At 38.2% G+C, this 21104-nt stretch overlaps 1 protein-coding gene across 7 annotated transcripts in view; it reads right to left on the bottom strand.

Moving 5' to 3' along the window:
• SPAG6 (sperm associated antigen 6) overlaps positions 1-19923 on the bottom strand; it is a 66048-nt gene extending 46125 nt beyond the window's left edge. For 4 of the 7 annotated variants that reach the window (XM_045399680.2, XM_005564791.4, XM_065520409.1 and 1 more), the window contains exons 1-3: positions 19776-19923; positions 19594-19689; positions 1026-1192 (exon numbers count right to left, since the gene is read on the bottom strand). In XM_045399680.2, coding sequence (XP_045255615.1) covers positions 1026-1192; positions 19594-19689; positions 19776-19800 — 288 coding nt within the window. In that variant the 5' untranslated portion in view covers positions 19801-19923. The remainder of the gene's footprint in view (positions 1-1025; positions 1193-19593; positions 19690-19775) is intronic. The other 3 variants (XM_045399682.2, XM_074001185.1, XM_074001186.1) reach the window with 1 other exon arrangement.
• Between the last annotated feature and the right edge of the window lie 1181 nt (positions 19924-21104).

Genomic DNA, 21104 nt, shown 5'->3' with positions numbered 1-21104 from the left:
TAACTAGGAATAGAATTGCTGAGCCACGTGGTAAAAATGTTTCACTGACTGTGGACCTGCCAAAGTGTTTTCACAGTGGTTGCCCCCATTTTACATTCCTACCAGCAATGTATGAAAGTTCCAATTTCTCCATGTCTTCACCAACACTTGTTATTTTCTTTTTATTTTTTATTATGGCCACCCTAGAAGGTATGAAGTGATACCTCATTGTGGTTTTGATTTGCATTTCTTAATGACTAATGCTGTGGAGCATTAGTTTGTACATATTCTTCGGAGAAATGTCTATTTAATTCCTTTGCCTATTTTTCAATTGGCTTGTCTTTTTGTTACACAAATACGAATTTAATCCCAAAGATATGTCAAGAAAGCTCTATCCCTAGGTTATGATAAACTAACAGAATAGAATGAACAGTCCAAAACCTACCTACAAGTGGTCCTTAACTACTGTGGAAACCAAATAGCTGGCACTGTATAGAAATAGAAAGTGGTACCAGATAGGAGGGGGAAAAATGCGGCACTTTTAGGTAGTGCTTAACAGAGTTGACATGCCTATAACTTGGTAAAAAAAGATTTCTCAAACCTTCCATTACACATACTTATTCTCTTCCTCTTTTTGGTTGCTTCTCTAGCCCTTGCCTCAAGGCTGTCTCTCACTATTTCCCTTAACTTGGTTTCACCAGCATATAAGGATTGCTGAGATCAACTATTTGCCTAGGGTCTACATACTTCCTTAAGACAGATCCGATAGCATTGTTTAAAACTACCATATATAGAAATACTGCTTTATGTATAATTCCCCCCTAAAAAATCTGTTTTCTCTTTATATTATCAATAATAGATAAATGGTGGTTATTGGCATCAAAGCAAAATACCCTAAAAATACGATTACATGCAGCTCAGAGAATTGGAGATTTTGTTAACCCCCTAATAATTCTGATGCCTACAGGCTTGCAACTGTATCCAAACTGTCACATTTTTAAAGATCTAAAACAAAAAACATATAACTAGTTTTTTAAAATTCTTACATTCTGTTCTGCCAATGAATAAACAAGCTGTGGAAGAATGTCGCACTTCACAACAGCTTCTGCTAGGTCATCATTATAATTGGCCAGTCTCCCAAGAGCCAAAGCAGCAGTCTGTTGAATTGTTGGGACCACATCCAGAAGAAGAGTTCTCAGCAAAGACATTACACCTGAGTTAAATTATGAAAGAATAGAAATCAGAAAAATTAAAATTAAAAAGCAAAAATACAATTCAGCATATATGCAGACAGTAAAAATAAAGGGAAAAAATTAGTAAAAACAAAACTATTCACTAAAAACTAATGGAAATTTAGAAGTACCTAACTGGCCAAGACACAGAATAATACAAGCTATAATTAAACATGCAGTACAGCATGGAAATAAGAAAGGCTTTGGATTTAGGTAACAATCCCTGATTCAGCAAGTCCTGTCTATATTACCTGATAGGGTTATCATGAGGCATGCAGAGAAAGGTTGTAGACTATGCTATGATGTCTAGCACAAAAAAGATAGGGCTCCCCCCAGACTTTGCAAATCTTATCTTTCAAGGCTCATTTCAAGGCCTCACCTGCATATTACCTCCAAATAAATGTCTTGGAGATGAGGAAGCATATTACTAGTGCTCATCATATTCATCCAAGGGTTGAATGCATAGTAGGTATATCATCATCATCACCACAACAGCAACAAAGTAAAAGTAGCTTATATTTATCAAGGACTTATTATACATAAGCACTGTTCTAAGGACTTTTTTCTATAATAATTCATTTAGCTTTTATAACAAAACTATGAAGCAGGCCCTACTATTATGTCTATTTTACAGATAAGAAAATGGAAGCTAAGAAAGGTTGTCACACAACTAATGAATGGTGAAGCAAGGTTATATACTTCATACATTTTTCATTGATAATTGTTAAATAACACATATTGAAAACTGAGGAGGTGGGAAGAGAGATACCAATAGTATTTGTATTGTGGTCATTATACTGGATATTCCAGCTCTATTAACTTTGCCTTACTGTAAAATCTGCAAAAGAGTAAACTGCTATTTCTGTTTTAATGATGCTGTTTTAGTCTAAGATTACAAGAAAGGTAATGACAGAATTCAAACTATAACAAAGTACCCCTTGACTTTCTACACTTTAATTTACACCAGTCTAGTCAATTAGATATCATTAAATCTTTTCTTTAAAAACGTATCCCAGTTATACACAAAAGCAAATATTACCAGTATTCTTTTATAGTATTATATGCAGAAACATTTGAAATAGAACAAAAAGAAAACTTTTACAGTAACATCTAAACATTTGATCTTAGCCAAAGGCTGAGAAGCCATTATAGTAACACTTAGGATTAGACTAAAATAAAAGAGTACTAGCAAATAACGTAAGCAGAGAGCAGTGATGCTTATCACAGACACATTTAATGATGTGACCTATGGATTTTCCTAGTTTCCGGTTTTACTTAGTCATTAGTTTTGTGCCTAAGTTGACTAGGTTAGATCATCTTCTATCACCTTTGCAGGTGTGAATACCACGAAGGCTGGTTAGCACTGCAAGCACACAGAGGCCCCTGCCCACACTTGGGTCATAGCTCATGTTCAACAAATCCAGTGTTCATGGGTGTTGCTTATATATTATTATCTATACTGTTTGCTAGAGATAATTTCTGAAATATCTCACAACAAAAGTTTACAGCACAGAACAAGGTATTAGCATGACTACTCAATGTTATAACATAGGTTATTTCAGGAAAGGTGGATTTAAAACAATTGTCCATCTCTTTGTAGTTTGCTTTATTACTTGATTCATTGTTGTTGTTGGTTTTTTACTGGGTAAAATACAAATAAAACAAAAATTACCATTTTAACCATTTTTAAGTTTACAGTTCAGTGGAGTTAAGTACATCCACAATGTGTGACCATCACCACTAATTGCCAAACTGTTTTCCACAGCAGCTCAGCCACTTTACATTCCCATCAGTAAAGTACCAAGGTTCCAATTTCTCTACATCCTCACCAGCACTTGTAATTTTCCATTTAAAAAAAAAATAACAGCAGACTGGGCGCGGTGGCTCACACCTGTAATCCCAGCACTTTGGGAGGCCGAGGCGGGCGGATCACGAGGTCAGGAGATCGAGACCATCCTGGCTAACACAGTGAAACCCCGTCTCTACTAAAAATACAAAAATAATTAGCCGGGCATGGTGGCGGGCGCCTGCTGGCGGGCGCCTGCAGTCCCAGCTACTCGAGAGGCTGAGGCAGGAGAATGGCGTGAACCCAGGAGGTGGAGCTTGCAGTAAGCCGAGATTGTGCCACTGCACTCCAGCCTGGGTGACAGAGCTAGGCTCCATCTCAAAATAAATAAATAAATAAATAAATAACAGCCATCCGAATGTGGATGAGGTAGTGTCTCACTGTGATTTTGATTTGCATTTCCATAGCACTGATAATGTTGAGCATCTTATCTGCTCATTGGCCATTTGTACATCTTCTTTGAAGAAATGTCAGGCCAAGCCCTGTGACCATTTTTGAATTGGGCACAGGGTTTGGCCTGACATTGTGTTGTCATTATCATCGAGCATTACACGTTTTCATTTTTTGTTTTTTGTTTTTTTGTTTTTTTTTTTTTGAATCATAGCTTTGCTCTGTTGCCTAGGCTGTAGTGCAGTCGTGCAATCATGGCTCACTGCAGCCTCAACCTCTCAGGTTCAAGCAGTCCTCCCACTCAGCCTTACAAATAACTGAGTGCACCATACCTGGCTAATTTTTTTTTTTTTTTTTTTTTTTTTTTTTGAGACGGAGTCTCGCTCTGTCGCCCAGGCTGGAGTGCAGTGGCTGGATCTCAGCTCACTGCAAGCTCCGCCTCCCGGGTTCACGCCATTCTCCTGCCTCAGCCTCCCGAGTAGCTGGGACTACAGGCGCCCGCCACCTCGCCCGGCTAGTTTTTTGTATTTTTTAGTAGAGACGGGGTTTCACCGTGTTAGCCAGGATAGTCTCGATCTCCTGACCTCGTGATCCACCCGTCTTGGCCTCCCAAAGTGCTGGGATTACAGGCTTGAGCCACCGCGCCCGGCCGCGGCTAATTTTTTTTTATTTTTTGTAGAGATGGAGGTCTCACTATGTTGCCCAGGTTGGTCTCAAACTCCTGGGCTCAAGAGAACCTCCCATCTTGGCCTCCCACAGTGCTGGAATTACAGGCATGAGCCACTGTGCCTGGCCTTACTTCATATTTTTTATAACAAATATGCACTATTATAATTAAAATAAGTCAATACTCTAAAAAAGAAAATCTAAATTTGTTAACATATATTTAAAGTTTCATAATAAATGCATGAATGAGGTAAAAAAAAAAAAAGTATGCTTAGAATAGCTTTAAAGAATCACAATTAAGTTTCATGTTATTTTTTCCTGATTATTCTGGGCTTTTTATTTTGTTTTTGGGGATATATATATATATTTGCCCACTTGATATGTTTATGTAAAGGCAGAGGTTTATCATCTTTTGAAATTTTTCATATTGAATTATATTTTGAATTAAATCTAAAGAACTGTGAACACATATTAAGGATTTAAGAATGAATTAATTTACCTGGCATTCTAATACTTAATTATAAGTGTTTGTTATAGTATTTAATCTACCACAAATCTCCCAATTTTAAAACATTTTAGTTTATAATTAGGAAGTAAAATATTTTGCCCTCTCAAAAAGGTATTAACTATTCCATATACCCAAGGGAGTACTTGTTTTTTCTTTTGAGATGGAGTCTCACTTACTCTGTCACCCAGGCTGGTACCATCTTGGCCCACTGCAATCTCTGCCTCCCAGGTTCCAGTGATTCTTCTGCCTCGGCCTTTTAAGTAGCTGAGATTACAGGGATGCACCACCATGCCCAGCCAATTTTTGTATTTTTAGTAGAGACGGGGCTTCCCCATGTTGGCCAAGCTGGTCTCAAAACTCCTGAGCTCAAGTGATTTACCCACCTTGGCCTCCCAAAGTGCTGGGATACAGGCCTGAGCCCCCACACCTGGCTGGAATTCTCTTTATTATATATTTTCTCCATGTTTATATTGCATCTGGCTCATTAAATATTAATATAAGGCCAATAAAATGACTTATAATTCTCTTCCTTCTATTTCTGTATCCAATGTCAAAGTTAGGCTTATATGTGAAATGTTTCTGCTCTATTATAATTTTCCTATATTGTTTAGTTTAGACAGTAGCACAGTGAGAATTCTGAAAAATTTTTAAATCTACAAATTTATGTAAATAAAAGCTAAAGTGTCCATTTGAAATATCTGTTGGAATAACCTTATTCAATAAATGACTTTCAATAAGGCCATTTTTATTGGAGAAGAAAATAAATTCTCAAAAATAGTATCCCAAATTTCTAGTCCTTAAATTGCCTCTTAGTGTTTCATAATTATCAGTCCCCATATGCTTCTCTTCCTCTAAAGAGACATGTTTTTACCTCTTACACATATTAAACATGGAGACTTTGTTATTCTAACTACAAGTTCCTCTTAAAAATACAGATAAATATTCAAGGAAACTGCAAAAAAAATGGTGACAATGGAAGGAAGGAAGGAAGGAAGGAGGGAGGGAGGGAGGGAGGGAGGGAGGGAGGAAGGAAGGAAGGAAGGAAGGAAGGAAGGAAGGAAGGAAGGAAGGAAGGAAGGAAGGAAGGAAGGAAGGAATATAAAAAGAAATTTTTCTTACCTGCCTGTCCATTAGGTAGCCAGAAATCCATGGTGAGTGAATGCATGGAAATTTACAGTTCACAAATTAAAGTAGTCTGAATAGTTGCCACAATATCTGATAAACAAGGCCTCTAGTATGGAGCAAATGACATCACTGGGGTTCAGCTGAAGGACTCAACATATACTATGTAATATTATATTCAATACTAAAAATAATTCACATATCAAACTCAATTATCTATAAAAACAATTGTCTGCTCTATGAAAACTGATGAAAGTATGTGAAAATATTTTTGAAATTTAACTTAAAGATAAATCTTTACAATGCTCCTATACACATAATTTATAGCATTGAGTTCTTGTCTATTTTTCTTATTCTAGTGCTATACTGAAAACACTACTTTTGTTTTTGTTTTGTTTTGCTTTGTTTTGTTTTGTTTGAGACAAGGTTTTGCCATGTTGCCCTGGCTGGTCTTGAACTCCTGGACTCCCAAAGTATTGGGATTACAGGTGTGAGCCACCATACCTGGCCTGAAAACACTGCTTTTAATTCCCACATTGCAATCCAGTTATGAAAACAACAAAAACAAGAAGCCACTCAAAAACAAACAAACAAACAAATAGTCACACTGATCTTGTCCACAGTCATTCATTCAAAAAAGATATCAGGGCTAACCATGCAGCAAGCAATAGGAATAATATATGACTTAAGGTTTCTTGACACGTACTGTCAAGAAACCAATAGTCTAGTGAAGGAGATTATAAAATACCCTCAAAACAATCACAACTTTTTCATTTAATTTGTTATAACACAATGCAGGCCAAATTATTTTATTTTGCATACCAGTGACATATAGAAATCATCAGGAACAAAATGTCAAGTTTTTCCAATGACAAAAAATACCTCATTCATTCTTATATTTCAAGCATATAATTTATATACATATTAACTCAGTCTGCTGTTTTACAAAGACATTTAACATTGCAACTTTGTTCCTTTAAAAACAAGTATTGCCCCCAACAAGTTTACCTATGTAACAAATCTGCACATGTACCCCTGAACTCAAAATAAAAGTTAAATGAAAAATAAAACAAACAGTATCTGCAAACTGGGCCTTCAGTCCACTTATGTCATAGTAAAGTTATCTTGTTGCCCTGGTTACCTCTAACCTGCTTTGTTAATTTTTTTTATCGTGGCAAAATATACATAACAAAATTTATCAATTAAACCATTTTAAGTGTACAATTAAGTGGCATTGAGTACATTTACAGTGTTGTGCAACCACCACCACTATCCATGTCCAGAACTTTTTCATTATCCCTAACAGAAACTCCACACCCAGCTGGGTGCTGTGGCTCATACCTTTAATCCCAGCACTTCGGGAGGCTGAGGCAGGAGAATCACTTGAACCAGGGAGGTGGAGGTTGCAGTGGGCAGAGATGGTGCCACTGCACTCCAACCTGGGTGACAGAGTGAATGAGACTCCATCTCAAAAAAAACCAATCATAAAGTTATAAAATATGTTAGATATTTGTTACTATAAATTTTACAAAGCTTTAAAAATTCAAATTCCAATAATATGCTTCATTTTAATCTAAAGCTACATTCTATGCAACCACTTACTATGAAACTGCTACTACAGTTCATTCAAGTTTTACAACAAGTGATTTTTGCACAAAATTAACCAATTACACAGTAAAGGATTCACCTTTCACTGTCAATATTACCATCTGACTCAGGCATTCTTTCTGGGGTCCAATAAGAAAGAATATAATAGAAACTTCATGCTTTACAAACAGAAGGAAGCTTACATGACTGCCCATGTTGAGAGACAACAGAGTAAGGTGGTTAAAAGCATTAATCTAGAGGAAAACTAATTAGGTTTAAATCTGGACTCTGCCACTTCTTAGCTGAGGGATCTTGGCAAGACTACTTAACATCTCTGTGCCTCAGTTCCCTCAAATTCTAGGACTACTCACACAGTTATTGTAAGAATTAGATAAAATTTCTAGGCCGGGCGCAGTGGCTCAAGCCTGTAATCCCAGCACTTTGGGAGGCCGAGACGGGTGGATCACGAGGTCAGGAGATCGAGACCATCCTGGCTAACACAGTGAAACCCCATCTCTACTAAAAAATACAAAAAACTAGCCGGGCGAGGTGGCGGGCGCCTATAGTCCCTGCTACTCTGGAGGCTGAGGCAGGAGAATGGCGTGAACCCGGGAGGCGGAGCTTGCAGTGAGCTGAGATCCGGCCACTGCACTCCAGCCTGAGTGACAGAGCAAGACTCCGTCTCAAAAAAAAAAAAAAAAAATTTCTAAGGTGCTAGGAAGATTAGAACAAAATAAACACCATCAAGTGCTTGATAAATAAAAATGCTAAAGAAATCAGTTCCCTAAATTTACTATATTTTCATCAACATAATTTTATTATTAGTGAATGACTCATTAATTAATACCATCCATTGTAATGAAAAACTATTAAAAATTCAATGGCCCCTGGGGAATTCTTGAATTGGTTGATTTGGTTTCTTCCAGCCTTTGTTGATTATATACCTCTGGCCATTGTTCCTGCATTTGATTAAGAAATCACAGATTTTGGTATCACATATCTATTTGCCTTGTTTTCTTGAAATACTTCTTCAGACATAAAGTCAATTGTGATTTAGGGTGTTATCCCTTATAATACACAAAAAGTCCTGTAATTTATTTAAAGTGTCAGAATGAATCACAAAAAGTATGGCCTTTTTACATAGAATTCAACTGTAATAGTAAATAACTTAAGAAATAATTCCCCATGGGAAAGCAACACAGGGGAAATGACACTGAAGATGAGATCTGAAGGCTCTCAGGCAGACTTTACCTCCCTGCTGAAAAACTTGGAGGGGATGGAGAGAGGAAGGATCGAAGAGTATCGCACCCAGAAGGAACTATATAAACAAAGAGCAAAAACAGTTTGATACGTTGACAAAACTGAGAATGCAGTGTGACTATAGTGCAAGAAGGGAGACAGGAAGCTGGAGAAAGAAGGCTAAGAGATAAATAGAGACAAAAGTCCTGAAGTATCCAATAAACTATTTTAAGTATTTTGAACTTTATCTGAACATTGATGTCAGTGCAGTAACAGGATCAAAATCACAGTTTGTAAAGAAGGATCACTCTGATTACAGTGGGGAAAAAGGATGACAAGGGACAAGATGAGAGGCAGGGAAGACCACTTAGGAAACTATCATAGCTACCGAGCCAGATATGAAGATAGCCTGGAGAATGGTAATGGCAAAAGGAAAGGTGAAAGTGAAAGGTCTAAGGAGATATTCAGAAGACAAACTGATTATTGGAAAGGAATCAGTGGTATTTCCAAGTTTCTGCTTTGGTCAAAGGATGTACGGTTGTTGCCCACTGTTGAAGAAGCCTCCATAAATTCATACTGGCTTGAAACATAAAATGGGAGGAGTGAGGCAGCTAGGAGGTTTACTTGGGGTCAGATCAAATTTGGCTGTAGGCCCAACTAAGATTTTCTGATTTTATTTTAAGGGGAATGGAAAGTCACTGGGGAGCTTTACTGTTTGCCCCACTTACTCTCAGGGAAATTAATAAAAATGAAAACTTTGAATAATTCCAGGTCCACCATGTATAGCTGTGCAGGATGTGCACTGCACAAATCCAAGGAATGCCATTCACATAGATTGATATAAATGGCACCCCTGAAGTTGTGCAAAGCACAGCACAGCAGCCATCCTTGACACAGCATGTTATATGGTTCTCCAGTTTGTGTGAATAAATGTCTTATATCCCGAGTAAAATAATAAACCTCTCTAGGCCAGAGCTTATGTTTTAAACTTCTTTTCTATTCTTCAAGTGACCTAGCATAGGTAATTTGTAATTTGTTCTCAATATACAGCTAGCCCAACACTTGTGGTAATGGACCTAGAAACCTTCATCCACTTTGATTTTACTACTACAACCATTACATATTCTCCTGTTACAGTGTAAGTCTAATTATACTCACCAACCTTACTCTAATACATTTTTAAATATTTCTATAACAAATTATGATATTTATATGACAATTTTTACTGAACCAAGTTTCACAACACTGATGAATTGTATAACATGATCTCATTTCCTTCACTGGTCATTTTTTACTTAAAATTATTTGTGTTCCTCCCCTGCCTGTTTTTAGAATAAGAATTTTCAGGCCTTGATTTGGTTTCTTCCAGCCTTTATTGATTATCTACCTCTGGCCATTGTTTCTGCATTTGATTAAGAAATCACAGATTTTGGTATCACATATCTATTTGCCTTGTTTTCTTGAAATACTTCTTCAGATATAAAGTCAATTGTGATTTAGGGCATTATCCCTTATAACACACAAAAAGTCCTATAATTTATTTAAAGTGTCAGAGTGAATCACAAAAAGTATGGCCTTTTTACATAGAATTCAATTGTAATAGTAAATAATTCAAGAAACTATTATGAGCAAGAATAATCTATTTTCTCCTTTGAAATTTATTCTCATTAGCTATAGTATCTTCCAAGTTTTGTTTGGTGATTCAGTGTTGATTCAGTTGTTTGCGAGGAAAGGACTACCATACCTGATATATCATTTTGAGTGGGAAAGGCTGAGAGGAAGATGGGATGGGGACCAGCACATCATAAATTTATTCACTTATTTAGCAAACACTTATATAGCATTTCCCATGTACCAGGTACCTCTCTAAGAAATTTACAAATAGTAACCCATGTAACCCACATTACAATCCAGTGAGGTAGATGCTCTTCATGGCTCGAGTCTATGCTCTCCCGTTTCTCCTCCCTGCTGTCTATTACAGCCCATTTGCCAAGAAAAACTGGCCTATGAGCCAGGTTTGGAACGTATACCAAAGGGTATAGTCTGTTGAATTCATATTATTTCTACCATTAGCATTAATCATAACTGTCTTCCATTGGTACTGTATGAAACCAAAATTTAATTCATTTTTTCAGTGCAACTGTCTGACTCTTTTCTTTTTTTTTTTCGAGATGGAGTCTTACTCTGTCACCCAGGCTGGAGTGCAGTGGCACGATCTCAACTCACTACAACCTCCGCCTCCCAGGTGCCTCAGCCTCCCGAGTAGCTGGGATTATACGCGCCAACCACATCTGGCTAATTTTTGTATTTTTAGTAGAGATGGGGTTTTACCACGGTGGCCAGGCTGGTCTCGAACTCCTAACCTCAGGTGATCCACTCACCTTGGCCTCCCAAAATGCTGGGATTACAGGCGTGAGCCACCGCGCCTGGCCAGCTGTCTCTTGATTAGGTCCCAGCCATCACTATCTGTCTGTGAGATTCTCAACTGAGTGAGATTTAGAACATGAAAGCTATGCAAAGTTGGATTTGCATTATACTCTAGATAAAATGACTGGAACTTAACATATTTACAATTACATGAGGAAATATAAAATGGGCTTTTACTATACTTTTCAAATGAACGTGTTAGTTCCACATATCCAAATCTTTCTTTCCAGCTATCTCTCTCCTGAGCTCTAGCACTGTACATCACCATAGTCACTGACGCATGGATATCCCAGACACGCTTCAACCACTGAAGAGTAAAATCACCATTTCTCTCTGCTCTTTGCATCCTTTCTCTACAGATGAATGGTGCTAATGTGTCCAAGCAACCAGAAGTCCAGGAGTCATCTTGAAGTAATCTCTCACCTTACCTGCCCCAACCCCTACTCCTGAGTCACCGAGTCCTGCAGATGTTACCTCTTTAATATGTCTTATCCAACATGACTGCTATAGCAAAAATGAGCACCCACTCTCCTGATCCTGATTTAACCCCCTCCTATCTACTCTCCAAAACACTGCTAAAATTGCCTTTCTAAAACACAAAGTGGATCCCATGATTCTCCCAATTAAAACACTTCAATGGCTTTCCATCAATTTCAGGAGAAATCTAAACTTCATATGAGGCCCTTCATAATTAGGCTTGTTTCTTCTCCAACCATGACTGACTCTCCTCTCCTTGCCCTATTATCCTGAGCTCCAGTCATACTAAACATCGGCCTTTTCCATCGGCACAACCTTTTCTCTTGTCTTCGTGCCTTTACACATAATGGTCCCTCTACCTGAATGCCATTTCATCTGGCTAACTCGCAGGAAATTCAGCACAGTATCTGTGTGATTAGATACCTCCTCCTAGATGTCCCCCTTGAACGATATCCCTCATTCCCAAATCTTGAGTAAGGTGCCCTTCGAATAAACAATAATCTATTTATATGTCTCTCCATTAGCAAATAAGCCACTTAAGCACAGGGACTATGCCTCCTATTTTTGCAGGGTCAGCATCTAAACATCCATCTGGCACTTGGACACTCAATAAATGTTAATTGAATAATGAATAAACCAGCTGTGAAAATTAATGTGCAATTTTATCTCTTTTCTGGTAAATTTTAGTTAAAATAAAAGCAAAATCGGTAATATTGTGTTCACAGTTATTTTCTTTTTAGATACAAGAAGTCAGGTACGTACATAGCACTATTAACATAAATTCATAAAGCTTTAAGGAACTCAAGTGGATCATTCAAACTGTTTCCTCACCTAAAATCACCCCATATCATGTAGACAAAACTCTATTTTAATTTGAAAGTCTTTTTAGAAAGCTGCCAATGTTGAATTAGTCCTGTCTTCTTTTACTAATGTGTTTTCTCTTTTACAGTAAATACCTAATTACATCCATCTGTTTGCAGAAGACTGAAATCAGGAATGGGGCAGCAGAGAGAATAAACAGGACAGTACTAACAGGATTATCTGCTCCAAGAGTTTTCATGGGTAACATGTCAAGAGAAAATGTATGGAAAGCAATCAGTTTGAAAAATCTATCTTTAGATAGAATTAATGTTTTATTTTACTCACACTTCACTACTCTAAAATATTTGAAATAGTTTACTCCAAAATATTAATATATGTATACAAAGGTACGTACACAGTACCATCTCCCCTATGTAGTGGGGAGGAGAACTGATATTTTATCAGAAATGTAGGTTAAAGATAGCTGCTGTAACTGAGTTCTGAACAGAGCACTGTTTCCTGACAGCAAAAGTAAAAAGGAAAACATTTTGTGAAATAAAAATAAGCAGGAACGTTTTTCCTGAGATTTCATATCTAGCACCTATATATTATATATTATACCTATACCATGTAATACTTAATAAATATTTTGTTGCCGGGTGTGGTGGCTCACGCCTGCAATCCCAGCACTTTGGGAGGCCCAGGCGGGCAGATCACCTGAGGTCAGGAGTTCAAGACCAGACTGGTGAAACCCCATCTCTACTAAAAATACAAAAATTAGCCGGGTGTGGTGGCACATGCCTGTAATCCAAGCTACTAGGAAGGCTGAGGCAGGAGAATCACTTGAACCCGGGAGGTGGAGGTTGCAGTGAGCAGAGATTGCACCATTGCATTCCAGCCTGGGTGACAAGAGTGAAACTCCATCTCAAAAACATAAATATTTGTTGAATATATAATTATATCTTCATATTACAAATTTAACAAGATAGACAATGTCTTCACAGATTTATAGCAGCTACTGGAAAATCTAAGCATCTATTTCTTAAAATAATCCCTCAATTTTTTAAAAAAAGGGGGATATATTATTAAACTAAGTCTACAAAGACATTTATATGGGAAACTAATATAATCTAGCCTATGAATATACTTTAATAGTGATTCTAACTTGACACAGGTATAGAACACAGAATATTTAGAAAAGTGAATAGAGATCATTTCATTTAGACACATACACACGCGCGCACACATGTATCACTTGTTTCAGCAAGACTTTTAACAGAAACTGAATAAACAATAAATTTCAAATTGAGCCATCCTTATGAAAGAAAGCATGGAGTATATGGGAAAATCAAGATTTAACTTTGAAAATTAGGGAGGCCTGATTTGTATTCGCACAGGCCATTCCACCCACTACAAGACAAGGCCAAATTTTTTCTCAAGATGTAGCCCTGAATTTCTCCTAAGGCCAGTACAACCACTCAATAGACATCCCAAAGTTCTGCCCCCATGAACAAAAAGTACTTCACACAAAGCATGATTAAAAAGCAAGAAATGTTAAGTATATACTCACATCAATCAATCAACAAACACCAAGTGCCTCTCACTTCACTGTATTCTACCCCTGGGTATTCTCAAAAGTCCAGGAGAGCAGTCAGTGAGTCACAGGCAGCTGACGGCCCAGGGCTCTGAAAAATTCTCCTCTAGCCTGCACTTCATGCAGACAGGGTCTCAGTCCAAGGTAGTCTCTGCAGGACTACCTTGGTTCCCAACTTCCGGTGGATTACAAACTTTCCTCTGGGTGCATTTAAAGAGCTCCTGGTTTGATAAGATTCTAATTAGAAGCCCAAGGAAGCCTAAAGGCCCTCTGGAGTTCTGAGGCCAGCTTAAACACTAAATACTACTCCCACTCCCTCAAACCTGCAGGAATTTATCAATTAAAGTTAGCCTTCTGTATCTGGTCTCCACTCAAACTCCCACAATAGTCCTCAAGGAGACCTCCAAAGCCACCAAATTTCCCAGTTATTGGACGGCCATTGGTACTCAAATACCTAAAGACAGCACTTGTTTCAACAGTTAAAACCAAGGTTTATTAGGAATTCCTAGAATCACATAAAATAGTTTACTAATACATACAAGTTAAGGTAGAAAGAGCACAAAATGAGGCAGTATTAAAAATGAGTTCTAGTTCCAGTTTGGGCCCTAACTCACTTTGTGAAGAGAACAATTATCCAACCTGTGGATGTGAAAACAATTACTACTTCAAAAAACTTTTCTTCCTCATTCAGCTACTCCTTCCTTCATCCTATTTAATCATTTTGATTTTGCTATGCATGGAATTTATGCATAGCATAATGGGGTTAGTGGGGTTAGTAGGGAAAACAGAAATACTGGGAGCAAGGGTAGCATAAATCGAGCGATTTAATTTACTGTGAGGGTTCAGGCAAGATTTCCTTGAGGAATCAGCACCAAAACAGAGCCATAAAGACTGAGTAGAAATTAGTTAGTCAAATAAGTATAGGGAAAGATTCCAGGCAGAAGTGCAAAGGTCCTGAAACCTCATTCAAATGTAAAGTAGGATTATGGCATACCTAAATAACTTCAAAAACTTTTGAAAATATCAAAACTTTAATCTGTAAAATTTAACCTACGAAATTTGCTATTTGTAAGCCTCACCTTTCTTATAGGCTCATCTACAGCTTGGATTTTTTTTAATTGTCCATTTTTTTTCTAAGGAAACAATGAGAGCCTAACCCTGACTATTATTTTCTACTATGTACCAGTGCTTAGCTAACAAAACAGATCAATGCCCATGTAGGAACAGTGGTTTGGAACACTGAATAAAACTCTGACTTAAGCTTTTGTTTTTAGAACATATTGTTTGGTGCATACAAAATCAGAATGTGTATAGTTCCCTGGCATATTTTCCACTTAAGCATATGTAACAAACCTCTCTATCCCTATCTTTTAAAAAGAAGTTAGTGTTTTGAGTTAATTATCGTTCACATTCACAACTGCTAAGACTCTTTTCATAGCAAAAAAAAAAAAAAAAAAAAAAAAAAAGGTCAAACTTAAATAGCATGATTGGTTTAATTTTTTGTAGTTGCTTTGTTAATTTTCTTTTGTTTCAATATCCTTTGAAACAGCAGGTTTGTAAGAGGATCATAACACATGTACATATCAAGGTATGTCTTAAATACATGATAAATGCTTACTCAGGGTTTTTCCTTCTCATAGCATATTAAGGGGCACTAGATAGTTAATCTGGAGCTTTTATCCTGCTCCAGATACATGTAATCTAAAATTACTTTATGTCAACAACATATTTGACTTATTTTCTTGAATGCTGAACCCATTAAATTGACTCAGTCTGAAAATTAGCTTCATACAGGTGCACATGTAAAGTGTTATACAAACTTATTTATTCCTACTCTTCTGAAAATGTTCATAACTACTGATTTGCTGTGTTTTACTATAGGTTGTAATATGTGAAATTTTGAGTAATATTTTAAACTTTACCCCACTTATATAAATAGCTGGTTCAGGAAAAGTTTATTTTATACAGCTAAGTTTAAAAGTCATTTTCTTGGAGCTTTTATTAGTGTATTTCGAAAGACCTCCTAAACAGAACTAAAAGTGGCCTGGTATTCCAATAAGCCACAAAACATGTTTTTTATATTTTATAACTAACAAAACACTTCCAATTGCTGAAATTTTACATTTGGTAGAAGCAACAATGTATTGTCTCTACTATTACAGTCATGTGTTACTAATTATTCAGACGGGGAAGTATCAAAATTTGTTTTTAAATAGCTGCAAGAGGTAATGGTTCGAATACAGAATTTGAGAGTACATAAAGAAATTTTATAACAGACATTAAACTTTTTAATCGTTCATATGTGTTCTTTTAATTTAGAAGGAATAAAACCTCAGTGAGGAAAAAAAAAACACCTCAAGGTTATAGATGCTTTGTACACAGTTCTTTCTAGTAATAATTTTGCTTAGAAATCAAACTTAGTGCCCAGGCATGGTGGCTCACGCCTGTAATCCCAGCATTTTGGGAGGCTGACGCGGGTGGATCATTTGAGGTCAGGAGTTCAAGACCAGCCTGGCCAACATGGTGAAACCCCTTCTCTACTAAAAAAAAAAAAAAAAAAAAAAAATTAAATACAAAAATTAGCCAGGCGTGGTGGCACACACCCATAATCCCAGCTACTCGGGAGGCTGAGGCAGGAGAATCACTTGAGCCTGAGAGGCAAAGGTTGCACTGAGCCGTGATAGTGCCACTGCACTCCAGTCTGGGCGACAGAGTGAAATCCTGTCTCAAAAACAAACAAACAAAAAACAAAAAAAGAAAGAAATCAAACTTACTGTTTTGCAAATAACTCTGAAGAAAAGATCTTGCAACATACTTTGTCTGCTTTGGCAATTACTTTGGACATATTTAATAAGGCAAATTCTCTTATTAGCATATCAAAAACACAATAAAAAAGATCAGAGACTTGAAATAAATACTCCACTGACAATTTTCACCTTTAATATTCCTTTCACATAGAATAATTTGAAATATTCTTAATGAGGGAATTACTGGTTTGATCATGATGCCTATATGGAAAATATTTTTTATATTATCTTGGATCCATGATATATATTTACTTAGCATATTGGAGGGAAAAGTGAGAAAACAAACAAAATCTTCCTAGATATGTAGACAGTATGTCAAAGTCAGGAGTAAAATGCATTGGTATCTTAAGCTACCAAAATGAAGGCATTTGACTGAAAAAATGGTTGATCACAATGTAGAATTGATTTATACATACTGAGGCTCATTCTAAAGCACTTTTAAATCCATTGTAATTTTTTAAAAGAACAAAATCATTTGAATGGTTAATTGACTATTAAGAAAGAAAACTGGCCCGGCCGGGCAAGGTGGCTCACGCCTGTAATCCCAGCACTTTGGGAGACCAAGGTGGGTGGATCATGAGGTCAAGAGATCGAGACCATCCTGGCCAACATGGTGAAACCCTGTCTCTACTAAAAATACAAAAATTAGCTGGGCGTAGTGGTGCGCACCTGTGGTCCCAGCTACTCAGGAGGCTGAGGCAGGAAAATCGCTTGAACCTGGGAGGTGGAGGTTGTAGTGAGCCGAGATCATGCCACTGCACTCCAGCCTGGCAACAGAGCAAGACTCTGTCTCAAAGAAAAAAAAAAAGAAAGAAAGAAAAGTTTTCATAACAAAGCTTACAGGTTATTTTTTAATCAAAAGAATAAATACATTGAAATATTCATTGTCTCTAAAATTGCTAAAGGAATGCTTGAATTGAATCTAGATAACATGAAATATGTTAAAAGTAAGTTCCTCAGGAAAAGAAACATTTTAGCATGCTACCCAGATATTAGTCAAGTGCAGAGAATTTCAAAACATAAAGTTATATTCCTTTCATATTTGTCTTTCCTAAGCCAGACCATAAGTGTAGAATCTTATATCTAAGCCACTTACACTGTCAGTTTGGATTAAATTCCATTGTGAACTCTACATTGCACTCTTATGGGAGGAGCTAACCTGTCACTACTAACTAAAACATTATACTCCATATCTTAAATGTATACTTTAATATCTCAGTATTAAAATTTAAAAATAATAGCAATTATTTTGCTATTTTGAAGTTTTAGTTTGGCCCTATTCATATTGTCCAGAAAGTAAATCTTTGTTAAGTAGTAAGTGTCCATTCACAAAGGCCATTGAGAGTGACTGAGAGAAAAAACTTTAAAAGTTTACACTTTAAAATGTACTTTTAAATGCACTTCTAAAATGTAACATATTCTAATACCTTAGTCTGTGTTAGTCTGTGTACATGAAATACTGTGTGCCCGGTATTGTTCTGGGTACCTTGAGGAGTACGAGTGCACACACATACACACAGAATACAGAAAATTAACCCATATAAAACAACTATAGAACAAAGGATTATCAATTCTGAAATGACAAAATTTTAGAAATGGAGAACAGATTAGTGTTTGCCCAGGGTTAGGGACAGCAGGAGGTGTGTGTGGCTATAAAAGAGCAACAGAGAGGATCCTTGTGATTATGAAAGTGTTCTGTATCTTGACTGTGCTGGTGGTGGATACATATGGAATAAAATTCTATAGGACAAAACACACACACACACGAACAATTAAAAGGAGGAAACCTAAATCAGATCAATGAATTTTTATCAATGTCAATGTCCTCCTTGTGATATTGCACTACAGTTTTGAAAAATGTTACCATTGTGGGCAATTGAGTAAAGGGTACACGGGATCACTCTGTATTATCCCTCACAATTGTGAATCTACAATTATCTCAAACTAAAATGCTTTTAGATTATAAAATACACTTTATTGTAAATACATGCCCCCCAATAAAAACACACAAGGAATGAATGTCAAAAATCCTAGTGACAAAACGAAGTATCACATAGGTGCAGTAGTAATTCCCCTCAAAGAAACCCAGAGTAATCATTACACCTTAAGTATTCTTAATATCAATATGTTCTTAATTTTTAAAATTATGTGTTAAAGATCACATCCTATAAACTGAAGATTTCTCATGACACAGTAGTGATAAAAAGCTACCTTACAGTTCAGATGATGGTAGAATCATCCAAAAAAAAAAAAAAAGAAGAAGAAGAAGAAGAAGAAGAAGAAGAAGAAGAAGAAGAACCATCTTTCTCTTATCAGTTTGTGTTATGAGATAAGAAGATCTCTCCCTTTCTCTCCCCCTCTCACATCTGCAAGAGTTCGGACTGAGGACTACAATGAACGCGCCACAAGGATTTCGCAAAGTCTGATCTCTGTCTACTTTGAATTTCTTAGAAAAAATTTAAGCATATCATTCCTTTTTCACTAAAGCAAGACGAGAAATCACGTGTAAACCACTGGAATTGCTTTGCGGTGAGGAAGTCGAAGGTGATCAAAGGCAGGGTGACACGCAAAATGGCACTTGGATATAATGGGTCTCATTAGGGTAGAGTCCCATTCACGTAAAATGACTTCCAGGCAATTCCTAGGGCCTCGACTTTCAACCTGACACTTGCCTGTGTGCAATGAAGACGGAAATAGTGACATCGGGTACCTCCCACACCCATCTGGAAGCTTCACCCTCTCGGCCTGAACCCCAAAGACCCGCAGAAAAGAATGGATGCTTTTGCGAACTCCCGTTCCCACCCTGCGGCTCCCCCAAGAGCTCCACGGGCAGGGGAGCGGGGCGGAGGCGTCGGGGACTCCATGCGCAGGGCGAGGCCGGTGATAGGGGGCGACGCGGGTTCGGGCTCCAGGCTCACCCGCGTTCTGCAGCGTCTCGATGTTTTGGGGTCTGGTCGCCAGCTCCGCCACCATCTGCACGAACTGGGTCCTGGCCTTCTGATATTGCTCAAACACTGCGGGAGAGAGAGTCGGTGGACCCCGCCGCACCCGGGTTTCCTAGCTGCCAGCCCGTCAAGGCGCCTGCCCACCCCGGCCCTACCTTGCAGCACCTGCCTCTGACTCATGACGCCCCCGCCACGGTCTCCCCTCCTTGAGCTCTGCGGGGAAGCAGCTAAGCCTGCGAGTCAGCCCAGAGGGCAATCTTGGCGACGACTCGGCCTCCGACGGGAGCCTCTTCTCTGTGTACTAGCGTCTCCCGGGCAACCTACCGGAACCGGAATGCGGCCGTCTTGCGGCAACGGCCAGTCCCGGGCGTGACGTCATGGCCGCGGTGCCTGTGCTCACTGCGCGGGGCGCAACGCTAAGACGCCCGAGCTCGAGGACTCGGACTGCAGGGACTCTCAGCGCGCCAGGCTCACGGAACCGCTGGGACGTCGCGCGCCGTCGAGTGTCCCTCCACCGCCTGGAGGTCGGAGCTCTTTACAAAGCGACCCCAGATCGGCGAGGTGTTCTGACTGCGGCATGGGTCGGGACCGAGCGCCGGGAGAGCCCCACGCGCCAAGAGAGCCTGGTTCGAGTGCGGCCAGACGAGTAAACTGCAGCCCTGGAGTTGTCTGAGCTTCGACGGTCCCAAGAAATCTCACACGTGACATTGTAGAATCCGATCAAAACAAGAATGTCAATGCAAAACTTAAGATGCATTGACATTTAACACTGCACTGACAGTAAAACACTGATTTATGAATCGGTGTTTTCCTTTGTAACCCGCTGTTATATACCTGGCATTCCTGGTTTCAAGATTCCTGGAGGAGCATGAGAACTATGTTCATGCACTTAATTACACAATACTAATGCATTTAAAGAGCACTCAGAGACTCAATGAAGAAAGCAGATGAGGAAAGGATGTGATAAATGTCCTGTCTTCCCTGGCTTTCTCCTTATGACTACTAATTTTGCTGTTTCCTCACTTTTATGTGATTTGTAAACATTTGGTCTTAGTCTTTTAAATTTAGGCTTCGTTATGTTGATGAATGACATCTCCAACAGAAAAGGAGAGAGAACCTTTACCTGGAAAACCAGACTTCCCTATCTTACTTAACTTGAACCCTCTACCCAGTGTCTTTTAACAAAATTGAAGTACTTAGTCTATCACTGGTTTCTAGCTTGTCTCTGAAAACTATATGCCAGTTGTTTCAATGACAGTTGTCAACTTTAAATGTTCCTCCATCAGAAACTACAATTTCACCAGATGTCAAGTGGATACATAGCCGCAGATGCTGCTAAGTAGTGCCAAGACAGGAAACCCCTTGATACTTCTTCAACAGAAGGGGGCATGCAAACTTAGCTGGTTCTATATTTGGAATGAGTCCTCTATAATAATCTTTGAGATCTCACCCTGACCTGAGCTCTTTGATGAAGTCCTGATATT

The sequence above is a fragment of the Macaca fascicularis genome, chromosome 9 (assembly GCF_037993035.2).
Source record: "Macaca fascicularis isolate 582-1 chromosome 9, T2T-MFA8v1.1".
Classification (NCBI taxonomy): Eukaryota; Metazoa; Chordata; class Mammalia; order Primates; family Cercopithecidae; genus Macaca; species Macaca fascicularis.
Note: the sequence above shows the minus strand (reverse complement) of the source record. Positions and strands in the feature narration are given on the sequence as shown.